Source organism: Saccoglossus kowalevskii, chromosome 9 (genome assembly GCF_978046115.1).
Source record: "Saccoglossus kowalevskii chromosome 9, keSacKowa6.1, whole genome shotgun sequence".
Lineage (NCBI taxonomy): Eukaryota > Metazoa > Hemichordata > Enteropneusta > Harrimaniidae > Saccoglossus > Saccoglossus kowalevskii.
The window spans coordinates 18,696,586-18,722,697 of record NC_140649.1 but is presented as its reverse complement, the minus strand read 5'-3'; the positions used below and the strand labels follow the sequence as shown (position 1 = coordinate 18,722,697).

General features: G+C 34.5%; 2 protein-coding genes across 2 annotated transcripts; one reads left to right on the top strand and one right to left on the bottom strand.

The window, feature by feature from the left end:
- Positions 1-1,742: 1,742 nt before the first annotated feature.
- On the bottom strand, positions 1,743-13,211 carry LOC100373484 (small glutamine-rich tetratricopeptide repeat-containing protein beta-like). Its single transcript, XM_002738095.4, has 11 exons — positions 13,050-13,211; positions 11,044-11,149; positions 8,650-8,771; positions 7,324-7,429; positions 6,626-6,830; positions 6,218-6,356; positions 4,665-4,769; positions 4,228-4,265; positions 2,952-3,065; positions 2,276-2,400; positions 1,743-2,100 (listed from the first exon to the last, which is right to left on the bottom strand). The coding sequence occupies exons 2-11, from the start codon at positions 11,141-11,143 to the stop codon at positions 2,084-2,086; spliced, it is 1,071 nt and encodes a 356-aa protein (XP_002738141.1). The 5' UTR covers positions 11,144-11,149; positions 13,050-13,211; the 3' UTR covers positions 1,743-2,083.
- A 15-nt stretch (positions 13,212-13,226) lies between these two features.
- Positions 13,227-25,823, top strand: LOC100373784 (ATP-dependent Clp protease proteolytic subunit, mitochondrial-like). The gene is made up of 7 exons (XM_085503263.1): positions 13,227-13,352; positions 14,517-14,612; positions 16,247-16,318; positions 16,795-16,891; positions 17,762-17,949; positions 18,664-18,769; positions 25,092-25,823. The coding sequence occupies exons 1-7, from the start codon at positions 13,347-13,349 to the stop codon at positions 25,199-25,201; spliced, it is 675 nt and encodes a 224-aa protein (XP_085359389.1). The 5' UTR covers positions 13,227-13,346; the 3' UTR covers positions 25,202-25,823.
- The last annotated feature ends 289 nt before the right edge of the window (positions 25,824-26,112 follow it).

Sequence of the window (26,112 nt, the reverse complement as noted above, 5' to 3'; positions counted from 1 at the left end):
GCAATGCGATAAGCTCATAAATTCGAAAATTGTGTTGAAAAATATTTGACGACTTTTTTTGATTTTGTCACAATTAAAAGATATTTAAAGAATGATGTAACTATAGTAATGTTGTTCAGCACGTGAAATGCATTAAATATGAATGTGCAGAGAATTTCAAGGAACTTTGTTGCATGAAAAAGGCATTTTCTAAACAATTTCAAATACATTTGTAGCTACTCAAGTTTTTGTTCACTTAAAAGTTCATGATGAATAATTAGTTAAATGCTTAGTTATAGAGTGTAAACTTGACTATTTATGATGAATGAATTAAATAAATAAATATGTACTTTGTTTAGGGCAAATAAAACATAGGTAGTATAGATCATTGGTGAGTCTGTTATATCTGTTTACAGTGAACAGAAACAGTGTTTGATCTGCCAGTACTTAGATTCTAAATGTGGGAGTAAAAACTTACATCAACTCACAGGCTGATGAACTTGAAATGCCGACTTGATCACGATGTTCCCCTTTGTGTACAAACACATTCCGATGCCAAAGGATGACATATTCCACATTGTGCAATATTGATGAATACCATGGCAACAGTAGTGCCTTTTTGTCCCAAATTTTGTTACCACACTATACAAGAGCTGTAATTTTCACTGCAAACAGACACATGCAAGATTGCACCAAGGATTTTTCGAGTGGAGTGACATGTTCCATACACAATACAGAAAACACTGGGTATTACAGGAAAAAAAGAAATTTATTTGAAATTATTTGTATAGTGAAACTACAGTAATTGCTCTATCAGTAGCACATACGTTTACATAAAATTTGTCAAAACAAATATTTTTTTTGATTCAGTTATACAAAAAATGTAATTTATGGTTTTTCTCACATACATAATGTATGAATCTTCACAGTGTGACATACTGAAAATACTGAGTTTATATACGATCTGATAGCGGCAATAACCACAGATTGTATTAAAATGATTTATTTCGGATGGCAATTGTGTTTATTTCCAGAATTATTAATCACTCCTCCAAAACAATTGTTCGACATTTTAAAATAAATCACCGAAAATTGGAGCAAGAATTTTGCATAAAAAAGAACACCATGGCATCAACAAATTTGGCATACTAGATATGCACAATATTTTGTATTCAGTGTTATTTCAGCAATACTCCCACTTTCAACAGAAATATGCATGTCATAATTTTATAATCCCACAATATTTTTTTTAGGGAGATGTCTGATTACCGCCAGAGTACCTACCATCAATTCTCACCTATGACTTAATAGATTGAGAAAAACTCTGACCACAATCTGCTGACGTCAACCTAAGAGAACATATCTTGAAATTATATATATTAAATATTTAATTGATGTGCTTCTAATAGAACAAATATGGTATAGCATTCATTTTGTTTAATGCAATGAGATTCAGGGTCAACTTGTCTACTGTAAATAATAGACAAAAAATTCAGCAAATATTGTTTTTCATCTGTTCCTATCCCAACAAATATCTATTGCGCTTGCACATGCCCATTGAATGTAGCATTGAGATTCACCTTTGACCTCTCTGAAATCAGCACACCAGTGCTCCAAGAACTGTACAATACAATATAAATGAATTTCTATATTTGGAGCCGAGTACTTTGTCGTAATTAATATTAACTAACATAATAGTTGTATGATCAGGTGACCAAATCACATGATTGTCACATGATCAACTTGCAGCTGAGTGGTTGGTGTATTATGCAGAAAAATTTTTTTTCTTTATTTGAGTTCAAGGCTGCCCACCATAATCATAATTGAGAATTATATGAAAAGCAAGCAAGGATCAAAAACTATAGATTGGTCATTACAATGTGTTGCCATGGTTTCAGGAAGATTTAGGGGAAGGAACACATGGCCATATATTGTAGTTTTCATCCAGGAAAAAAAAAAATGTCAAGTTACATGGTCAAAAAGAATTAGAAACCCATTTTGTAGAACCATACTGAGTGGAATAGGATTCATTTCTTATTTATTTTATATTTACAGAATTTGTAAATATCATATTTTAGAAAATGTAAGTTCTTTCTTGTTATATTTACTTCTTTCCAGAATCTGAAACCAATAAAAAAAAAGTTATTCAACAATGTGAGACAATTTCCAAAAGTATACATGAAGCTTTGAAAATGGAAGAGTAAGCAACGCACACAGACCCTCTGATTAACTCAATTTGCTATTCTGTTCTTTTAGTGGTCTGAGACCCTGCTACTAGTAAAGAATGCTTTCTTACCATCTTGTGGGGGTGCTGGTGGTGGTTGTTGTGATTCACCTCCTCCCTGTGTTGACAACTGATGCCTTAGTTGGTCTACCAAATCTGGATTTGTAGTCTGTACTTGCTGTGCCAACTGCTGACCACTGAATAATATAACCATTATTTCACATCAATACCAGCATATAGAAATGATTGGCAGCTAAACAAATGTTTTGAGCGATTACTGCTGATTGGCTGGCAGCTATTGAACTATGTGAAGAACCGGCTCTGATTGGTTGGCAGCTATTGAACTATGTGAAGAACCGGCTCTGATTGGTTGGCAACTAACAAACAATGTGAAGAACTGGCTCTGATTGGTTGGCAACTAACAGACAATGTGAAAAACCGGCTCTGATTGGTTGGCAACTAACAGACAATGTGAAGAACCAGCTCTGATTGGTTGGCAACTAACAAACAATGTGAAAAACCGGCTCTGATTGGTTGGCAACTAACAAACAATGTGAAGAACCAGCTCTGATTGGTTGGCAGCTAACAAACTATGTGAAGAACCGGCTCTGATTGGTTGGCAGCAAAAAAAAATGTGAAGAGCTGATTGGCAGCTAACAGACAATCATGTGAATGATTGGATCCAATTGATTCAAAAGGTCAAGCAAATTATTAGTACAAATAAAGATTATTTTTGAAGGGTACTTACGCTTGTAGAAGCGTAGCCATGCTGGCAGATGGATCTGTGTTAGTTTCACCACTACTAGTATTAGCTGTAGCAGCACCTCCTCCTTGCATTGCACTACCCAGCATTCCATGCATCCTGCAATTACAATTAGTGACAACATCAACAAAGGCTGGGGATACAAGAGTATGGAAAGACAGTGGTTGTCATGGCAACACACAATCAAATTGAGAGTCCATAAATAATACATTTAACTCGCACCAATTGTTGCTATCACTGACCAGTTGCCGACTGCTGCATTTCAATTTTTAACATTAAAATGGCCGTCAATTTGCCATCTTGAACTAGAACACCAAACGAAAAGATGTGCATATGTGCGACAGAATGTATTATGTATATATAACAATTAAACATGATTGGTTAGGGCATGTCGTAGATACAGCTCTGGAATCGCATTTGTTAAAACAAAATGGTTGCTAGTTTGCCATTTTGAATTCAATTTAAAAAACAATATGATGTACATCAAAGTTCCATAATGTCAGATGTTTGTACAAAATTTTTCCATATAAAACCTAGATAAACATAATATTGAGTTTGAAAATTGCAAATTAAATTTTTTTACTATTAGAAGTACTTTTCTAATAAAAGTGCACACAAACTAAAACTGCATTTAAACAAAGTACTGTAATATACACTCTCAATCAACCATTCCACTAACTTGGTTGAAAGATTTTAAGGCAAGTAAAGAAGCATTGTACACAAAGAAATGACAGTGACCAATTCCACAACAATGTTATGTTAGCAAAACATGTCATCCATACTATGTTGCACTTGTCTCGAGATGTCACATATAGTCCAAATATGAGACCTGCTTTGACAACTTATCTGTACTTCAAATTTCAAAAATTTGTATTCTACATTTCCACACACAGAGAAAATCTACTTATAAAGTCAATGATTATTTTTCTATTTTTTTTTTTTGTGATTTTTTTTTTTTAAGATTTTTTATTGGGTACTTAGTATTCTAAATTACATCTGTATAGTTGTCTTACAATAAAGTTATCTGAGAAATAACAGTATAGGGCTGCACTTCTTAAGGTGCAATATCATCTTACTTGTCTTGCCTTGTTTTGCAATGTAATTTTCACATTCATAAATTTGTTTTCTATTTTTGATATATTGTGCCAAAGATTTATTTTTCCCATTGTGCAATTGATTTATTTTTCCCATTTTAAATGAATGGGTAAAAAATGCGTCCACAGGCAATGTTATATTTCTGACTTGATGGTTAGGTACTTACAGCCTTTGCATTTCTGGGTTCTGCATCATTGTGGAAGCCTGTATAACAAAATAAAAACAGTGAATAACTGATGTAATCATGTACTGTGAAAATACTTTTATTATTCGCTTGGAATTTATTTTGCCATTTTCGCTGCAGGGATGATTCAGGTAAAAAAGAAATCAGTGAATATATTATTTTTCCTACAATATCTTTTCAGCAAAAATTAATTTAAATAAATTTTAATTTTGCTGATAAGTAAAACTCGTTAAAATAACAATAGAACACATAACTTCCATGAAATTAAAGTGACAATAGCTATCAACCTTTTTTTCTCTGATTTTTTTTTTTAAAAACATTTCTTGTGTTAGGTACTATTGCCAAGTGGTCAATGGTTATCAACATAAATTTGTACATGCACAGCGACAGTCCTTTAAACAATGACAATATATCCTTACCATATTCATGAGGGCTGGATTGCCAAGTAATGCACCCATATCAGGCATCCCACCAGGCCCCATACCTCCAAAACCACCAAAACCTGGAATGCCTCCACCACCACCCTACAACACACAAGATTTGGTTAATAAACTCAAATAAAGTCATCATGACCACATCAAAGAATTTATGACAGAGACAAGATCACTAGAAAAGATCCCACCCAAAACATGGGGGTCCAGGATTAATAGAGGATAAGTAATGAGTGAAGCATGATATCCAATTTATTAAACATATTAGTAATTTTCATAACTAAGTTCCAAGCTTTTGGCAAGGAACATATGATCATATGCTGTAAAGGGAGTAATTATTCACTGGGTTTTAATTTTGCTTATTTCGCTGACTGGAAAAGGCGCTAAATTAAAACCCAGTGAATATGTAAAATTTAGCATAGAACACATTATCTAAATGATAAAACCGTGAATTTAAAACCCACTGAATACGCCTGAAATGGTAAATTAGCAAAATTTAAACCCAGTGAAAATTGGTCATTTTACAGTAGAAAGTAAAATCATTTTCTCCATTTGTTGCCAAGATTGGGATAATTAGAAATGGCGATATCTACAAATTGAAAAGTAAAGCATAAAAAGACATTTGACAGCTGTTTTAAATTATCAGTATATTGCAGAAACATTCAAATTGACAATATTTCAAAAGTTATTATCCATATATATTTTGTAGTCGGCAAAAAAGTTATGTCTTGGCCTCTTGGGAGACTGAAGGTCGGCGACCTCAAGGTGACCAATCAAATTGCAGTGTTTGTAATATTGAGGGTGTGATATTGAAAATACCACATGTCTTTATCACATAGTTTTTGCATGATACACGTGATAATTTTATCACAGGCTGATTGATCGATGTTTCCAATTTTCACATAGAAAATTGAATTTTCTTAAAGTAGAGTTAATAGTACATCGTAACCAACCTATTACAACAGCCACCCTTATATGATCAGCCACTTTGTAAACGTCAGAAGGCAGATGAGTGACGCTTATCGTAAGTGTGGCTATGAGTTATGCACTACGAATAATGACTTATACCACAAAATTACAACGAAAATGCAAAATAAATACATATTGCTGTCAGTGGAAGGTATATTTGCATAAACACAAAAGATCCATGTAATGTTTTTCATATCATGTGACCATGAAGTTATTTGTTTATTAACGTCTACATTTCGATTCAAACCAAATTGCTCACAGGGTAGAGGGGAGGGGTCATAGGTACTGATACCTAATATAAAAGCGATGGTTCAAACCCAGCTTGGCAAAATTTTTCTCAATAGTTGAGAAAGAATTCTTATTCACCTCTGAAATTCCAAACCTTGAAAGAAATAAAACATGTCCAGGGCAATGGGTTGCATGAAAATTTAACAAACCATACCACAACCAACACTGCTATACAATACGTGTGTGATCTGATCTTGCCTAACATGTATTTACCTAAAAAAGGGAGTGAACAGCCTTTAACACAAAGATTGAGGCAAGTAATGTAGAAGACATCGATAACTTACCCCTAAATTGATTTCTCTTAGTTTTTGCTCGGCAATTTTCAAATTTGTTATGTAACTAGCATTGTCTGGATCTAATTCAATTGCTTTTTTATAAGCATCTCTCGCTTTTTCATGTTCATTGATACTTGTAAATGCTAAACTGTGAAAATATAAAAAGAAAAATTACATTTGCTAAGTCACTGTTCACCATGTGCCTTACTGATAACAAATACATGTACTAAGGCAAATTACAAATTCATTCATTCATTCATTCATTCATTCATTCACTCAATCTGAAATCTAGTGGACAGCTTACAAAATTCAACACAATTTTCTTCACAAACTCACTACCTGTCATTGATAATCAATAAGCAAACAAATTGTTTTATTAGTCTGAGGAGAAATCTGTCTTCACTAAAATCAACCTACCCCATTCTTCCATAAGCTTTACTATATTTTGGATCGATAACTAAAGCTTTTTTACAGTCTTCAATGGCTGCCTGGTGTTCTTCTATTTTACTATAAGCAGCTGCTCTATTACAGTAATATACAGCATTCATACAGTCTACTGATATGGCTTGAGTATAATACTCTAATGCTTGTTTATATTTTTCTGCTTTCATACAATTATTACCTGTAAAAAAAAAGAAGATATTGTTAACACCAAATGAACACCAGAAGGGTAGTACTGTAAAATCTGTATTAGAAGCCGCAGTTTCTATTAAAATGGTACAATACAACAGAAGGGATGCGGTTTCTATTAGAGCATCTACACATATGAAAAATTTTGATTTTTTGGTTTTCAGTTATTCGAAAAGAATGGGTGCGGCTTCTAATACTGATTTTACGGTAGTTTTTGTGCAGAAACCAATTCGTTATGTTTAGAGTTCATATCGTATCAGTCTTCCAATGTGTGTACAATAGCTTTTGTATAGTGTTTGGCTGTGGTTGGTATCAGTATTTTAAACCAGTTAATTTTTTTTTAAATGGAAAAAAGGTTATAACTAAATTTTATTATAAAAATGCATTAATACAGCAATAGACAACGTGGCTACATAAAGGCAGTTGTACAGTGACTGTGCCATTATTTTATCTTTGTTTGTGAACGACCTATACATAATGTTTACCTTCTACTTTCAACTTTTCTGCATCAGCTCTTTGCTGAGGTGTTATATCTTGACTAGGAGTGGGTTCACATTGCATACTAACACCACCAGCTGCTGCAGCACCTTCCTGTAAAACAATGTAACCAATGTGAAACATGACCAGAATATCAATCGGAGTGGGGGCATATTTCCACATGAGGCAAATTCAGTTAAGATGTTTTTACAGTCCACAACAATTCTTTGTCGTATTAGATTCCATTTTTTAAATAATCTGATTAAAAGCAGATTTGAATTTAATTTCAAATTTAATTTATTTCAATATTTTTTCATAAATTTTATTTTGTTCAAATTTATTTGCTGGTATTTTTATTGGTAATCGAGAAATTACTACCAGCAAATAAATATGAATGAAATATATATTAAGTGATTATGAATTAAATTATATTTAGAAACAAAAACAAAAAAAAAGGCTAAATTAGGATCCTGTTTTAATCAGGCTGCGTCTTAAAACACAAGTTCCTGAGAATAAACACAAGTATGGTGAAATCTGTAAATAAACACAAGTATGGTGAAACCTGTGAATAAACACAAGTATGGTGAAACCTGTGAATAAACACAAGTATGGTGAAACCTGTGAATAAACACAAGTATGGTGAAACCTGTGAATAAACACAAGTATGGTGAAACCTGTGAATAAACACAAGTATGGTGAAACCTGTGAATAAACACAAGTATGGTGAAACCTGTGAATAAAGACAAGTATGGTGAAACCTGTGAATAAACACAAGTATGGAGAAACCTGTGAATAAACACAAGTATGGAGAAACCTGTGAATAAACACAAGTATGGAGAAACCTGTGAATAAACACAAGTATGGTGAAACCTGTGAATAAACACAAGTATGGTGAAACCTGTGAATAAACACAAGTATGGTGAAACCTGTGAATAAACACAAGTAGCTAATGTGTAGATTCAAATCTTTGAATATGAATTCACTTCAGTGTTTAGAAATGTGATCTGGAATAAACATTATTTCAGTGAGAACATCATCACTTTATTTCAGGTAATCGTTGTATGATGTCTCTAGAACCGAAGGCCGTAGTCGAGAATATATAAATATCATAGATGGAATACTGTCCCTAAATGTGTGGTCTATTTAGGGAATGTCAATAATGTTATATCACATTAACTCACATTATGTCCTTACATACAAACATAATCAGCATGCTAGGGTGTTTACTTATCAGTGTATAACATAACAGCATCCGCATTCACACATTAATTTCTAACTCTTCTAACTGCTTGAGATGATCGTATTAAAAAAAAAAGCAACTGACATTTACATACCTCACTGACTTTGGTGGCTTCATTGAATATTTCCAATAATGGTTTGCCTGTTTTTAATTGATTTGCAATTTCTTCATTACTTGTATCCAAGCCATAAGCCGTCTCTAAACACTGTATAGCAACTGAAAGTAGAAAGACATTGGCATGTACTGTAGGTCATAGAATGACAAATCAGTAAAAAATTCAGAGGCACCATGAACTTGACTAATCAGTAATTATTAAATCTCAGACTTTAACTGTTGAAATAATTTAGACATTATTTAAATTGATTAATTAACCAAATAAATATTAAAAATATTTTTGATACATTGTGTTGGGCTTTGCTCATGAAAATACAACCACAGGATATACAAAAGTCAGGGTGGGGCGCCATGAAGCACTGTAGAGTATGAACTTGAACTTCTAAACCAAAATTGACAAATTGCTATGGCATTATATAATAAAACGAATATTGAAGGTCACCATAGCACAGTTGTTGGGCATCATGTAATTGGCTTGCATCCACTGTAGCCGATTGCTGACTTTTTGCGTCCCCAGCCTTGCTTTCACATAAATAGAACGTGGCGACAAGGAATAATATTACTATTATTAATTTGATTGAAATATTTATCAAATTTATTATATCTCAGCTAAAACTGTAAATTAATTTGTTTTAATTTGTCTAGATGATGTAAGAGTAGATATTATCTCTTCATATTTCTAGACAAAGAGAGGTAGAAAAATAGAACACCATGGAATAGCCAGGAGATCAGAGCAAGTATTATAACTAATGTCATAAAAACAAATGGAAGCCAAAGGCAAGGATTTTTTTTTTTTGGGCCAAAAAGTTAATACATATCTCAAACATCCTTCCTACAATGAAAAAAACGCATAAACTTCAAAGAAAATATTGCAAACAATAAACTAGCCGGATGATCATCAGCGGAGAACAATGGCTATTCAATGAGCAAACAATTCCCAAATCAAATTTCACTGGGTTTTTAACTTCACAAATTTAGCACTATACCGTAACTTTTTGTATGGAAGACTTTATTTTCACTGATTTTTGACGAGTTGAATGTAAGATACAGAAAAAACGATATATTCAGTGGATTTTATTTTCACTGAATCATTTCTTCAGCGAAAATTAATTCCAAGCAAAAATAAAGTACTTTACAGTAATTGTTATATCACATGTTCCTATAGATGTAATTAAGCAAATTTCACTAAGAAGCGAAATTAAAACCCAGTGAACAATTACCTCGTAATGTATATATTTCCTACCATAACCAACAGTTATTGTTTGCATGCATTGTCAGGGGGAGGAGGGGGTGAGCTACAACAGTTTCAAACAAATTAGATCTAACTTTGGTATGTAATATTATAAACAATGAATCAATAAAATATTGTCTTCATTAGCTAGTGAAATGAGACGCCAGTATTAGCTTATACTGGTATGCAACTGAAGGACGATTCCAACAGAGACTATATGTAGAATATTCATATCACACATACCAGTGGTAAACTCTGCATTCACTTCAGGATGTACTCAAGGCTTACAGCTATCAGTGAAAGAGGTCACTGACAATATTGATGTTTTTTTGCACAAGCAGAGAATGGTGTGATATATCCTATGAATTCATCTCAACGACTATAGGTTATTAATGAAGCAAATATGTTTACACATATTAAATATTTTTATTAAAACATTGTGGTATTGGAAATTGGAAACATTTTCCCCAAATGAAAACAAAAGTCTAATTTATCAATTCACTCATTTCCCCCCCTCAAAGCACTGAATTCCATGAATGTTTTTATATAAAATATGTTATTTATATTTTATTTCTATTGATAATTGTCTAGAGAAAAGGAGCTGGAAATAGTGCTGTGAAAAACCACTAATCTAGTCTGTCCCTGACGGAGAATATAAGTTATATTCTTTATAATTTATAAAGATTATAAACATTTATAAAATCAGTGTTTTATAAATTTCAAATGGTATCTGAAAGCCTCTTGACTAATCACAATGCATTAATAGATGCATGGCAGTAAATCGACCAATGAATGAAGAAAACCTGCAAAGACTCATGGGTAATGACCTTACCAATGAGCTTATATAGCCAATAAAAAGGTGTGCTTCAGATTGGAATAAAGCGCGAGGGTCTTCCAGGGTAAATATCTTATGAATGTTGATACCTTTGTGAAATTCACAGAAAGACTTGTTTTCAGCAATAATTTGTTTCTATTTGTTGGCATCAAATGCTTTTCTATTTTACACTTACAATTGATATAAAAATGCACCCGAGATAAATATTCACGTGGTATGCTAACAAGAATTGCAGTGTAGTGCATCAGATATCTGAAAATCTACTCACAAATTGACATATACTTTCTGGATATATATTAAATAGTTACCTTCCAAGCTTTCCGTGGCATCAGATGAAAGATTCCCCACTTGTACCTGACTTTCTAAAAACTCTATAACTGCAAATACTAACCGATTAGCATCAGACATTTTATCCTAAACAAATGAAAGAAAATTGATAACATTAATAGCAAACAGTAACAATACAGTGAATTTCATAAAGGTATGATTTTTTTTTAGAACTCAGTAAACATTCACACTGAAATACTCGCACTTCATTCAAATCTAAAAAACATGGATTATACAAGCCAACTGGTAACGCCCATTACCCATGAGTCTTTGCTGGTTTCCTAGAATATCATTGTCCGAATTACTGTCATGCATTCATGTTCTGATTGGTCAAGTTGTTTTCAACAGTCATTTGAAATTTATGACACATTTATAAATATTTTATGTTAAAGACATTCATGCCTTTATGAAATTCACTGTATATTCAGAGTTAATAGGGGAAGTGTGCACAAATGAAGTTACAGGACTATATATCACTAAGGCCAGACTTTTATTATCCCTTGTTTCGCGAACCCGCCGAATGAACAGGAGCTGAAAATAAAATAAAATAAAATAAAATTTTATTTCATTTCTTCTCTCTGATCAATGATCTCACTTACAATTCTTTGAGAATCACACGAATCTAATGGAAAAAAAGAATTAATTTTTTTTTTCCCCGGCCTCCTCAAAAAAATTGCCTTATAAAAACTCGAGAAACAAGGAATAAAATAAGTCTGGCCTAAGCATAATACTACGGTAACCACATGTAGTTTAGTAACTGGCAAACAGGAAAAATATAAACATTACGATAAATCACAATATTTTTTTGAATTATTTTAGCAGATCTTAATATGCTACTGTAACAGATACTTTACACTGATGTTTCCCTGATGTTAAATTTACTTTGCTGTGGGTGATGAATGATATCTTAAAAAGATCACCCTATTCGCAAAATAATTAATTTGTAATTATGTAATTTGTAATTCCTCTTGAAAGTGGCATAATTTGTTGTTGCCAAAACAAAAATTAATTTGCTATGTTTGTAGACAGGTGACCGGTTAACGAAAGTCAATATACATATACATATGTAGCCTAATTTGACTGATTTCACTAATAAACTTAAATCGTGAGTACTATTAAGAATGTATAAGATTGGGGTTTGCAAGGGTGTGATATGCAATAAAGATCACACAAGCGAGACAGTGAAATAATTGATTTGTGTCTTAATCGTGAAATCATCATCACAACTCGCGTACATTGTTATGAAAGTTATATATATATATATACCATTATCTTACAAAACAAATGCTTGGTACTGATCGATATTAGTATTCAAGGCAACACAGATAAGAACATTAAATTAATATGCAAGACGAAATCAGTGATTTTACGAGTCATGAGAGAGTGTTGGGAAGTTGATCAGCAGACATTGATAGCGTCAGTGCATGTTTTTACCAATCACTATTGATCACACCGTCACGTTTACAGTAAATAATGATTTATTGAATGTTGAGCTTCGAAATAACCTGGTGACATCTGTTACCACGAAAACACTGCAAAATTGTGCTGTAACTATTATTTTACCACCACCATCATGACGGATGAAATATTTTTACTGGCAATAAAAATAAAAGAACTACAGCAAAAACCATGAGCTAAAGATCGATTTGAAGCTGGTTTGGGGATCGTACATGTTTAATAGTTGAACATCACCACAGCCCCTAAGTCTATCATTTAATTTTGCAAGAACTTTAGGGGGTTGAAAAAAATTGTTTTCCCTATTTTATGCACATATTCAATGAGATGCACCAAAATGCACGTGCTACTCAGCTCGGGTAATATTCAGCGATGGGAGACAAATCACATAATTGTGTTATACGTCGAGTATGACGTCACCGTATCGTGCACATACTACCGTGAATCCAATGACAACGGAAATCTCATGAATCAGTTGCCCGAGATGAGTGTTTTGCCAAATCGTTTGAATCGTAACGAATTGAAAACTCACCAATACGTGAAGTGGCACTTTACGGATCAACGAGTGGTGATTTTCGTCACGTGTAGCAGCGTTTGTAATATTTTTTTAGAGAAAATCTTCTAACATCCCCCGTAAAGATGCAAGGCAACGTGTATTTGCGCAGTGACAGTGGTAGTTCCATATTCTACTGCGCATACCGGAAGAGAGGCTAGAGGTCAAAGTTTATTCAGTCGAAACACGTTGTTTGAGGTTTTGCAGTTGCTCTGTATTTGTATCGATAAAGTCGTTGCATCATAACTCAGTGACGGTGTGTTGTAAACAGAGGAAATGCAGGTAATTTATAAAAAAGCATGTAGATCAGGGCGGTTTATAAGCAGCTCACCCTTCAATTTGGTGCAGTATGAAGTACAGGCGCTCGGAACGTTTCTTTGATAATAAAAAATGACCTAAAGTAGGATCGGCATAGTTAGTCAGTCGCCGGTACATTCCCCTAGTGGTAAGGGATACAAACGTTCCCTTGCTTAAAATTTATAAACACATTAACACCGTGGATTCTCTTTCCCAAATCCCAATGAATTGATTGGCTAGACCGGTACTCTCGGCGCAACAAGGGTATTCCCTTCATCTTCCTAATTTCAATGGCAGTTGAGTCGAACCAGCCAATCAAGGAGCACAGTACACACTGACGTCATTTAAATGCGTTAATCGAGCCAGCCAATAGAAACCTCTTGTTTATTTGAATTGTGAAATTTATAAAGATGAAGCAAATGCCTTTCCTGTCCCTAGAGTACCATCCTCATGAAATAAACAATTATTATCCTGAGTCATCTGAATTTGTCTGTTAGATACTTGTGTGATTTTGTAATTTTAATGTTACGTCAAGGAAATTATAAAAATTAATTATAATAATTCATTACTAACACTCCTGCACAAGTCAAAGGTTGTACCTGATTGGCTACACAACTATTACAACTAACAATCTAGCCAATCAGAAAGCACCTTGTTTGTTAATAGGTGCAATCAAATCATGTCTTCTATAGATGAGTTGACTCAACAACAGACATGTGCTACATGTGTTCCGGAGAACATAAAAATTGTACTTCACTCTCATTATGATGTCATATTAAAATACAATAAAACAGTGGTGTACATAATTTTACATTTACATTATTTGTAGTGTACTTTCGTTTTTTGGATTCACAAAAAAATAATTTTTACTCAAGATCACAAATGAATTTAATACAACTACAACCTTTTCACCTTTTCAATTTTTACCAGCTTGCAAAATTTGTTGAAGTTTTAATTAGTTTTGTTTACTGTAGTTCTTGTATAATTGTAGTAAACTATTACCTCACACTGCATATATAATTCAATACTTTCAATAGACCCTGTCCTTCTAGGATCTAGCTCACAAGCTTTTTTGGAAGGGAAAAAAGGGTCGTGTTGTATTTAATAATTACAATATAAATTGTAATTTTTTTTCTTCCATACATGTAGGTACTCCGACAATCATACAAGTTACCATGGAGACGATGTTTTCATCAATCCACTCAGCTGAGCATCCCTTTAGTTCCAATAGTAATTGAACAAAGTGTAAGTGTCTGTACCCTACATTACACAAAGCTGTGAAATAAACATGAACATTTTATTAATTTCAAATGACGATTAAAATCATCTTGCCCAGGCAGTACAGTTTTATTTCAACTTATGCTACACATTGGTCGATGCAATCACTGTACTTCCTTCATGCATACCTTAGCTTGTGGTATTCTCATGTTAAATAAGATACTATGAGATTACTACGAAGATACTGCAGAGTATGCACTGAGACAGTACAGCAGGAGTATTGACCGACACACAGCGGAGGTTGATGTGCCCACATACTGTCTGAGTGCATACTTTGCAGTATCCTTGTAATACCATACTTCCCCCGAGTATAAGCCCACCCCTCTGTTTTTAGACATTTAACAAGTTGAGGGCATCCCCGAGTATAGGCCCATGGTGTTTTTACCGGGCGTCGACGACATTTATTAAAACATGCATGTAAAGGGTGTATTTTATTGCATAATAACTGTGAGTGGTACGGTAGTTTGGTTCCTGCTTTTACGAGAAAACTCGCATTAATTTTAGGCCGGCGAACGTACGGAACATGGTTCGCACGTTTTCTATTCTGTTATTTACTCAGGATGAACCACTATGTTAACCCCTATGTTGCAATACTCAAGTAATTCATATTTCTTTTGAGTAGTAGTTTAGTAGTAGACTTTCGTGAATGGGATGTGATCAACCAAACTATTCTTCAACATGACTGGCGACCGTGAAAAGTTTAAATACTTCCTCCACTCTCAGTTTACCTTTTGAAAATTGCGAATCAACAGCTTTAGGGAAAAAAATCACCTTTTCTGTCGAAATCAGATCACATTTTAACATCGCGGTAATTCACTTCCGCATTGCGTTGAAAAAAATAACTTCTTCAATAATCGTGAAACTTCGTCTGTATGTCACACCATTTTGATTGGTTAACGAAAGACGTGACCTGTTAAGTCAAAAGAAGTTGTTCAGGTCAAGTCATGATGCAAAACACTGTGGCGGAAATTGCTTCGTATCGAGAGTTTGCGTACGATTGAAAACATTCCACAACGAAGATAATGATAAAGATCTTGCCTTCGACTGTTGTCCTACAGACCTTACCCATTTTTGCACTGTAAATTCAGACAGTATGTCAGCATGTTACTTATGGACCTGTTAATCAACCACATCATGCTAACTATCCCACAGCCGCCTCCCCCACACCTAAATGGTATAATCCGGCACACAAGTTGTTGGCAATTAAATTGACCACATCCTCGTATTGTGATAAAATGTGTGTATTTTTATGAACATGTTTGTTTCTTCATTGTAAAAAGTGTTGTGGAAATCAAAAAGACGTAATATTTCAAAACGTTTAGAACAGATTTGGTGAATTTTTTTATGTCGGGTCCGGTCAATCCCTGGGCAGCCACGTTTGTTTTTTAATTATTAGACGACACTTATGCAGGTAATCATTCCATATTTGGAATTTGCGTTTCCTAATATGGTAGGGATGAAATACCCAGTGCAATACCGCAAAATCTTGGCACGCTGTAACAAATGTGTAATATTAGTAACTACATGTGTTTTTGTATGTACATACGATGCGAATGGAGCAAATTGTTTTTTGTTTTCAATTAAATATACTTTATTTTAAGGGACGAGGTGAACGGGCGTATGATATTTACTCAAGACTATTAAAAGAAAGAATAATATGCCTTATGGGACCTGTGAGTAAAACTTATTTTTGAAATGTTATTTTACCAGAAAGTTGCAATTTGTTGTATGGACTAGTGCATGCCATATTACAAATATGTGCATCTCAGTCTTATTTCAAGACTAGACTCCATAATGAACACACTACTGTTACAGCTTTTTGCACTTTGCCAACTGTCTTCTGATCAGAAGTTACTGAAACATTGATGTTGTGGCTGGATGTATAATGTACACTCCTTCCTGTATTGCGTGAGAAATCTGACTTGTATTGTGTAAGAAATTATTTTTATTGTGAGGAATAAGAATTGTATATTTAGAAATCTGAGTTCTGTTCTCTGAGAACTCTGAGATGTATTGTGTGAGAAATCAATTATACTTCTGAGTTTCATCAAGATAAATTGTTCAGGAAATCTGAGTTGTATTATGAGAAATCAGAATTTTATTGTGAGAAATTAAAATATTATCACCAAATGTTATCATTTTCATCCAGATTACAGATGACTTGTCAAGTTTGGTTGTTGCTCAGCTACTATTTCTTCAATCAGAAAGCAATAAAAAACCAATACATATGTATATAAACAGTCCAGGTAAACTCCTTACTTGTATTCAGTATCAACTTCCTTCCAGCAGAATCTGGTTTCAGAAAAGTAGCAATGCTTTTACTCATAATTTGCTGTAACATTGAAATAGTTTTAACCATGATGATTAATACTGTAAACCGCTTATTTTTTGCTACTAAAATTTGTTCGCAATTTGATGATTTTTGGCTTTATTGAAGATAAATTTCGCGAAAGTCACTGACACTCAATGGCATATGACCCTCAAGAAATATTTTTGTGAAATTTGCGATAATTTGTCCTAGATCCAATTGGCCACTGAGATGTTTTTTTGAGAGATGTTGTCACATGACTTGTTTTACTTCTTTCAAATAGTGTTCGAGTCTATGACGTCTTTGCAACATTCGCCTGTTTCATGGGTATGGCTTTTATTAGGGATGCAGCTTCTAATACAGATTTTACAGTAATAGTCAACATTTATAAATTTGAATGTCCCATGTGTACATTATAGGTGTTCTATTGGGGAAAATATTTAGGCCATATTAATAATGATTTAGTATACAAGACATGCAATATTTGGTTTATATGCACTTGTATTATTTGAAAGGCAAGTACGGTACTTACAGTTGTTGCGCGAATGTTTTTCATAAGCTCATAATATAATGTAGAATACTTTATTCTCACTTGAATTTTATTTTCGCTGAAGGGATGCTTCAGTGAAAATAAAATCCAGCGAATATACATTTTTTCCTATGTCTCATATTCAACTCGTCAAAAATCAGTGAAAATAAATTCCATACAAAACACCCAAAATGTTTTTTTAGCAAAAATTAATTGCAGCTAAAATAAAGTATTTTACAATACATATTTGGCATGTCAAGTATTTTGTTGCATTTGTAGGTGGTTCAGTGACGGCCGGTCTCGGTATTTACGACACAATGCAGTACGTGTTACCACCGATATCTACATGGTGCGTGGGTCAGGCCTGCAGCATGGCATCATTATTACTATGTGCGGGGTTCCCAGGAATGAGATACAGCTTACCTAACTCTAGAATCATGGTACATCAACCATCAGGCCAAGCACATGTAAGTTCTTACGCGCACACACTAAGCAATCGTGGCATCATAGGTATACATCGAGCAGCTTCATCCTAACAGAGTAACAGGGAATATTTCAACTAGTATTACAGCTCGAAACTGTCCTAAACTCAATTTGAAGATCAAGGGACACAAAATCATGTTTTAAATCATCAAGAATTGTATGTGCTATATATATATATATACCGGTACTGTAAAAGGATTAATTATTCACTGAGTTTTAATTTTGCTTATTTCGCTGACTGAAAAATGCGCTAAATTAAAACCCAGTGAATATGTAAAATTAAGCATAGAACACGTTATCTAAATGACGAAACCGTGAATTTAAAACCCACTGAATATGCCTGAAATGGTAAATCAGTGAAATTTAAACCCAGTGAAAATTAGTCATTTTACAGTATTAAACCGGTACATATATTTTAATTAATCAGGGATACCTCCAAGTTGAAAACAAATCATCAAGTCACTGTTTTGTCATAAAATTTCCGGCTACCATATTGGCATAAAGCATTTTTTCAAATTTATTTTTATATAGCCACTCTTAAATTCAGCCTTTGACAAATGAAGAATGGGTGGCGAGGGGCTTGGCAAGCTGCTGGCTTGTGAGTTCACCAGTTGTGCAGATACTAGAGTAACCCACCAACACCTGCCTTTAATGGATCAAAACTAACTGTCATTGACATTATACATTTGTAATTTCAGGGTCAAGCCACAGATATTCAAATTCAGGCAGAAGAAATATTGAAGATGAAAAACCAGATCAATAATCTGTATGTGAAGCATACTAAGCAACCACTAGATTTCATTGGTGAGTTTGTCTGGTCAGATAGTGAACTATTGTTAAAGCGGGGGAGTTGTCACCTGCGCATGCGTCAGATGGCCATAACTTGTCATTGTTTACAAACAAGCGTCTACCCATCAGTCTTTGTTTTTAGCGTGTGTTATTATTGTCGTTTGGGACTCAATTCCCACGCATGCGCAGGTGACCACCCTCCTGCTTTAATCAAAAGTGACCGATAAACCATTTAAATGCTGACTCATAGTCATTATGTTGTACTTTTGTGTCTGATTTCAAAACTCTACAGGCATTACCAGTCCAATCAGAAATGACTGATAAGCGGCCATTTAAATGCTGACTCTTAGTCATTATGTTGTACTTTTGTGTCTGATTTCAAAACTCTACAGGCATTACCAGTCCAATCAGAAATGACTGATAAGCGGCCATTTAAATGCTGACTCTTAGTCATTATGTTGTACTTTTGTGTCTGATTTCAAAACTCTACAGGCATTACCAGTCCAATCAGAAATGACTGATAAGCGGCCATTTAAATGCTGACTCTTAGTCATTATGTTGTACTTTTGTGTCTGATTTCAAAACTCTACAGGCATTACCAGTCCAATCAGAAATGACTGATAAGCGGCCATTTAAATGCTGACTCATAGTCATTATGTTGTACTTTTGTGTCTGATTTCAAAACTCTACAGGCATTACCAGTCCAATCAGAAATGACTGATAAGCGGCCATTTAAATGCTGACTCTTAGTCATTATGTTGTACTTTTGTGTCTGATTTCAAAACTCTACAGGCATTACCAGTCCAATCAGAAATGACTGATAAGCGGCCATTTAAATGCTGACTCATAGTCATTATGTTGTACTTTTGTGTCTGATTTCAAAACTCTACAGGCATTACCAGTCCAATCAGAAATGACTGATAAGCGGCCATTTAAATGCTGACTCTTAGTCATTATGTTGTACTTTTGTGTCTGATTTCAAAACTCTACAGGCATTACCAGTCCAATCAGAAATGACTGATAAGCGGCCATTTAAATGCTGACTCTGAGTCATTATGTTGTACTTTTGTGTCTGATTTCAAAACTCTACAGGCATTACCAGTCCAATCAGAAATGACTGATAAGCGGCCATTTAAATGCTGACTCTTAGTCATTATGTTGTACTTTTGTGTCTGATTTCAAAACTCTACAGGCATTACCAGTCCAATCAGAAATGACTGATAAGCGGCCATTTAAATGCTGACTCTTAGTCATTATGTTGTACTTTTGTGTCTGATTTCAAAACTCTACAGGCATTACCAGTCCAATCAGAAATGACTGATAAGCGGCCATTTAAATGCTGACTCTTAGTCATTATGTTGTACTTTTGTGTCTGATTTCAAAACTCTACAGGCATTACCAGTTCAATCAGAAATGACTGATAAGCGGCCATTTAAATGCTGACTCATAGTCATTATGTTGTACTTTTGTGTCTGATTTCAAAACTCTACAGGCATTACCAGTCCAATCAGAAATGACTGATAAGCGGCCATTTAAATGCTGACTCTTAGTCATTATGTTGTACTTTTGTGTCTGATTTCAAAACTCTACAGGCATTACCAGTCCAATCAGAAATGACTGATAAGCGGCCATTTAAATGCTGACTCTTAGTCATTATGTTGTACTTTTGTGTCTGATTTCAAAACTCTACAGGCATTACCAGTCCAATCAGAAATGACTGATAAGCGGCCATTTAAATGCTGACTCTTAGTCATTATGTTGTACTTTTGTGTCTGATTTCAAAACTCTACAGGCATTACCAGTCCAATCAGAAATGACTGATAAGCGGCCATTTAAATGCTGACTCATAGTCATTATGTTGTACTTTTGTGTCTGATTTCAAAACTCTACAGGCATTACCAGTCCAATCAGAAATGACTGATAAGCGGCCATTTAAATGCTGACTCTTAGTCATTATGTTGTACTTTTGTGTCTGATTTCAAAACTCTACAGGCATTACCAGTCCAATCAGAAATGACTGATAAGCGGCCATTTAAATGCTGACTCATAGTCATTATGTTGTACTTTTGTGTCTGATTTCAAAACTCTACAGGCATTACCAGTCCAATCAGAAATGACTGATAAGCGGCCATTTAAATGCTGACTCTTAGTCATTATGTTGTACTTTTGTGTCTGATTTCAAAACTCTACAGGCATTACCAGTCCAATCAGAAATGACTGATAAGCGGCCATTTAAATGCTGACTCTGAGTCATTATGTTGTACTTTTGTGTCTGATTTCAAAACTCTACAGGCATTACCAGTCCAATCAGAAATGACTGATAAGCGGCCATTTAAATGCTGACTCTTAGTCATTATGTTGTACTTTTGTGTCTGATTTCAAAACTCTACAGGCATTACCAGTCCAATCAGAAATGACTGATAAGCGGCCATTTAAATGCTGACTCTTAGTCATTATGTTGTACTTTTGTGTCTGATTTCAAAACTCTACAGGCATTACCAGTCCAATCAGAAATGATTGATAAGCGGCCATTTAAATGCTGACTCTTAGTCATTATGTTGTACTTTTGTGTCTGATTTCAAAACTCTACAGGCATTACCAGTCCAATCAGAAATGACTGATAAGCGGCCATTTAAATGCTGACTCATAGTCATTATGTTGTACTTTTGTGTCTGATTTCAAAACTCTACAGGCATTACCAGTCCAATCAGAAATGACTGATAAGCGGCCATTTAAATGCTGACTCTTAGTCATTATGATGTACTTTTGTGTCTGATTTCAAAACTCTACAGGCATTACCAGTCCAATCAGAAATGACTGATAAGCGGCCATTTAAATGCTGACTCTTAGTCATTATGTTGTACTTTTGTGTCTGATTTCAAAACTCTACAGGCATTACCAGTCCAATCAGAAATGACTGATAAGCGGCCATTTAAATGCTGACTCTTAGTCATTATGATGTACTTTTGTGTCTGATTTCAAAACTCTACAGGCATTACCAGTCCAATCAGAAATGACTGATAAGCGGCCATTTAAATGCTGACTCTTAGTCATTATGTTGTACTTTTGTGTCTGATTTCAAAACTCTACAGGCATTACCAGTCCAATCAGAAATGACTGATAAGCGGCCATTTAAATGCTGACTCTTAGTCATTATGTTGTACTTTTGTGTCTGATTTCAAAACTCTACAGGCATTACCAGTCCAATCAGAAATGACTGATAAGCGGCCATTTAAATGCTGACTCTTAGTCATTATGTTGTACTTTTGTGTCTGATTTCAAAACTCTACAGGCATTACCAGTCCAATCAGAAATGACTGATAAGCGGCCATTTAAATGCTGACTCTTAGTCATTATGTTGTACTTTTGTGTCTGATTTCAAAACTCTACAGGCATTACCAGTCCAATCAGAAATGACTGATAAGCGGCCATTTAAATGCTGACTCTTAGTCATTATGTTGTACTTTTGTGTCTGATTTCAAAACTCTACAGGCATTACCAGTCCAATCAGAAATGACTGATAAGCGGCCATTTAAATGCTGACTCTTAGTCATTATGTTGTACTTTTGTGTCTGATTTCAAAACTCTACAGGCATTACCAGTCCAATCAGAAATGACTGATAAGCGGCCATTTAAATGCTGACTCATAGTCATTCTGTTGTAATTTTGTGTCTGATTTCAAAACTCTACAGGCATTACCAGTCCAATCAGAAATGACTGATAAGCGGCCATTTAAATGCTGACTCATAGTCATTCTGTTGTAATTTTGTGTCTGATTTCAAAACTCTACAGGCATTACCAGTCCAATCAGAAATGATAGATAAGCGGCCATTTAAATGCTGACTCATAGTCATTCTGTTGTAATTTTGTGTCTGATTTCAAAACTCTACAGGCATTACCAGTCCAATCAGAAATGACTGATAAGCGGCCATTTAAATGCTGACTCATAGTCATTCTGTTGTAATTTTGTGTCTGATTTCAAAACTCTACAGGCATTACCAGTCCAATCAGAAATGACTGATAAGCGGCCATTTAAATGCTGACTCATAGTCATTCTGTTGTAATTTTGTGTCTGATTTCAAAACTCTACAGGCATTACCAGTCCAATCAGAAATGATAGATAAGCGGCCATTTAAATGCTGACTCATAGTCATTCTGTTGTAATTTTGTGTCTGATTTCAAAACTCTACAGGCATTACCAGTCCAATCAGAAATGACTGATAAGCGGCCATTTAAATGCTGACTCTTAGTCATTATGTTGTACTTTTGTGTCTGATTTCAAAACTCTACAGGCATTACCAGTCCAATCAGAAATGACTGATAAGCGGCCATTTAAATGCTGACTCTTAGTCATTATGTTGTACTTTTGTGTCTGATTTCAAAACTCTACAGGCATTACCAGTCCAATCAGAAATGACTGATAAGCGGCCATTTAAATGCTGACTCTTAGTCATTATGTTGTACTTTTGTGTCTGATTTCAAAACTCTACAGGCATTACCAGTCCAATCAGAAATGACTGATAAGCGGCCATTTAAATGCTGACTCTTAGTCATTATGTTGTACTTTTGTGTCTGATTTCAAAACTCTACAGGCATTACCAGTCCAATCAGAAATGACTGATAAGCGGCCATTTAAATGCTGACTCAGTCATTCTGTTGTACTTTTGTGTCTGATTTCAAAACTCTACAGGCATTACCAGTCCAATCAGAAATGACTGATAAGCGGCCATTTAAATGCTGACTCTTAGTCATTATGTTGTACTTTTGTGTCTGATTTCAAAACTCTACAGGCATTACCAGTCCAATCAGAAATGACTGATAAGCGGCCATTTAAATGCTGACTCTTAGTCATTATGTTGTACTTTTGTGTCTGATTTCAAAACTCTACAGGCATTACCAGTCCAATCAGAAATGACTGATAAGCGGCCATTTAAATGCTGACTCTTAGTCATTATGTTGTACTTTTGTGTCTGATTTCAAAACTCTACAGGCATTACCAGTCCAATCAGAAATGACTGATAAGCGGCCATTTAAATGCTGACTCTTAGTCATTATGTTGTACTTTTGTGTCTGATTTCAAAACTCTACAGGCATTACCAGTCCAATCAGAAATGACTGATAAGCGGCCATTTAAATGCTGACTCTTAGTCATTATGTTGTACTTTTGTGTCTGATTTCAAAACTCTACAGGCATTACCAGTCCAATCAGAAATGACTGATAAGCGGCCATTTAAATGCTGACTCTTAGTCATTATGTTGTACTTTTGTGTCTGATTTCAAAACTCTACAGGCATTACCAGTCCAATCAGAAATGACTGATAAGCGGCCATTTAAATGCTGACTCTTAGTCATTCTGTTGTACTTTTGTGTCTGATTTCAAAACTCTACAGGCATTACCAGTCCAATCAGAAATGACTGATAAGCGGCCATTTAAATGCTGACTCATAGTCATTCTGTTGTACTTTTGTGTCTGATTTCAAAACTCTACAGGCATTACCAGTCCAATCAGAAATGATAGATAAGCGGCCATTTAAATGCTGACTCATAGTCATTCTGTTGTACTTTTGTGTCTGATTTCAAAACTCTACAGGCATTACCAGTCCAATCAGAAATGACTGATAAGCGGCCATTTAAATGCTGACTCATAGTCATTCTGTTGTACTTTTGTGTCTGATTTCAAAACTCTACAGGCATTACCAGTCCAATCAGAAATGATAGATAAGCGGCCATTTAAATGCTGACTCATAGTCATTCTGTTGTACTTTTGTGTCTGATTTCAAAACTCTACAGGCATTACCAGTCCAATCAGAAATGACTGATAAGCGGCCATTTAAATGCTGACTCAGTCATTATGTTGTACTTTTGTGTCTGATTTCAAAACTCTACAGGCATTACCAGTCCAATCAGAAATGACTGATAAGCGGTCATTTAAATGCTGACTCATAGTCATTATGTTGTACTTTTGTGTCCGATTTCAAAACTCTACAGGCATTACCAGTCCAATCAGAAATGACTGATAAGCGGTTATTTAAATGCTGACTCATAGTCATTATGTTGTACTTTTGCGTCCGATTTCAAAACTCTACAGGCATTACCTGTCCAATCAGAAATGACTGATAAGCAGCCATTTAAACGCTGACTTTTAGTCATTCTGTTGTAATTTTGTGTCTGATTTCAGAAATGACTGATAAGCGGCCATTTAAACGCTGACTCATAGTCATTCTTTTGTACTTTTGTGTACGATTTCAAAACTCTACACACATTGCCAGTCCAATCAGTGGTCATTATTTAAATAAGTAACGCACTATGCATTCACAATGTCTTGTTTATTTTGTAGCTGCAGCAATGGAGCGGGATAAATTCATGAATCCAATTGAGGCTGAAGAATTTGGACTTGTAGATAAAGTATTGGATCATCCTCCAATGCCAGGAGAGAGTAAAGACTAAATACAAATACATGTCAGCCTTGTTTACCTAGATCAACTGTGCACTGTTCATCAATAGATCACACTATCACTATGGCGACTGTGCACTCTACATCAATAAATATATCACACTCTAGTATCGCTATGGCAACTATACATCAATATTGATCACACTATCACTATGGCAACAAGATACTTTGCATAACCATCACACAAATTTTAACCATCTTTTCACCAACTTTTCTTTAATGCCATCAATTTCAGTGATATTTTGAATTTTAGGCAAGACACTGCTTACAGATTTGTATAAAAAAAATAGCATGTACTGTAAACCAAATCAGTAAAAATTTAATAATTTATTGTACATGTACAATGTATATTGAAAGTGTGTTCTACGTATCTGCAAGATAAGGTGCATTAAAACTGGTTTCATAGGGTTGTTATATTTCTTTTCATTATGCTACAGTGCTGTCATCAAAAACAAAGTCTAATACAAGACGTATCATGGATTTGACCAGTTTTAATTACCCGGTATATATGCATATTAATTAGCTAATTTACCCATTTGATTATTGTTTCATAAAATTGTATTTCCCAACCATCAATATTATCCAATAAATGAATTGCTATTTGTTTGAATTACATACCGTATTTGCTTCATTAGAAATGGACATTTACCAAAAATAGCATTTATTGTGTTTTTTAACGCAAGCATGTGTGCTATTAATATAGCAAATAGAGTATTACATGTATGAAGACGATATTCATTGCAAATTAAAATTGAGGTAGATATTTTTCTGAAGTTTCACAATAATGAATGCCTGTTAAATTGAACGTATGTATCATGACTGCTTCAACTGAAATCCGGACATTTCCCTGTTGCATCAGGAGACGAATTTGCTGAACGTTCACCGTTATCACCTAATATATCGG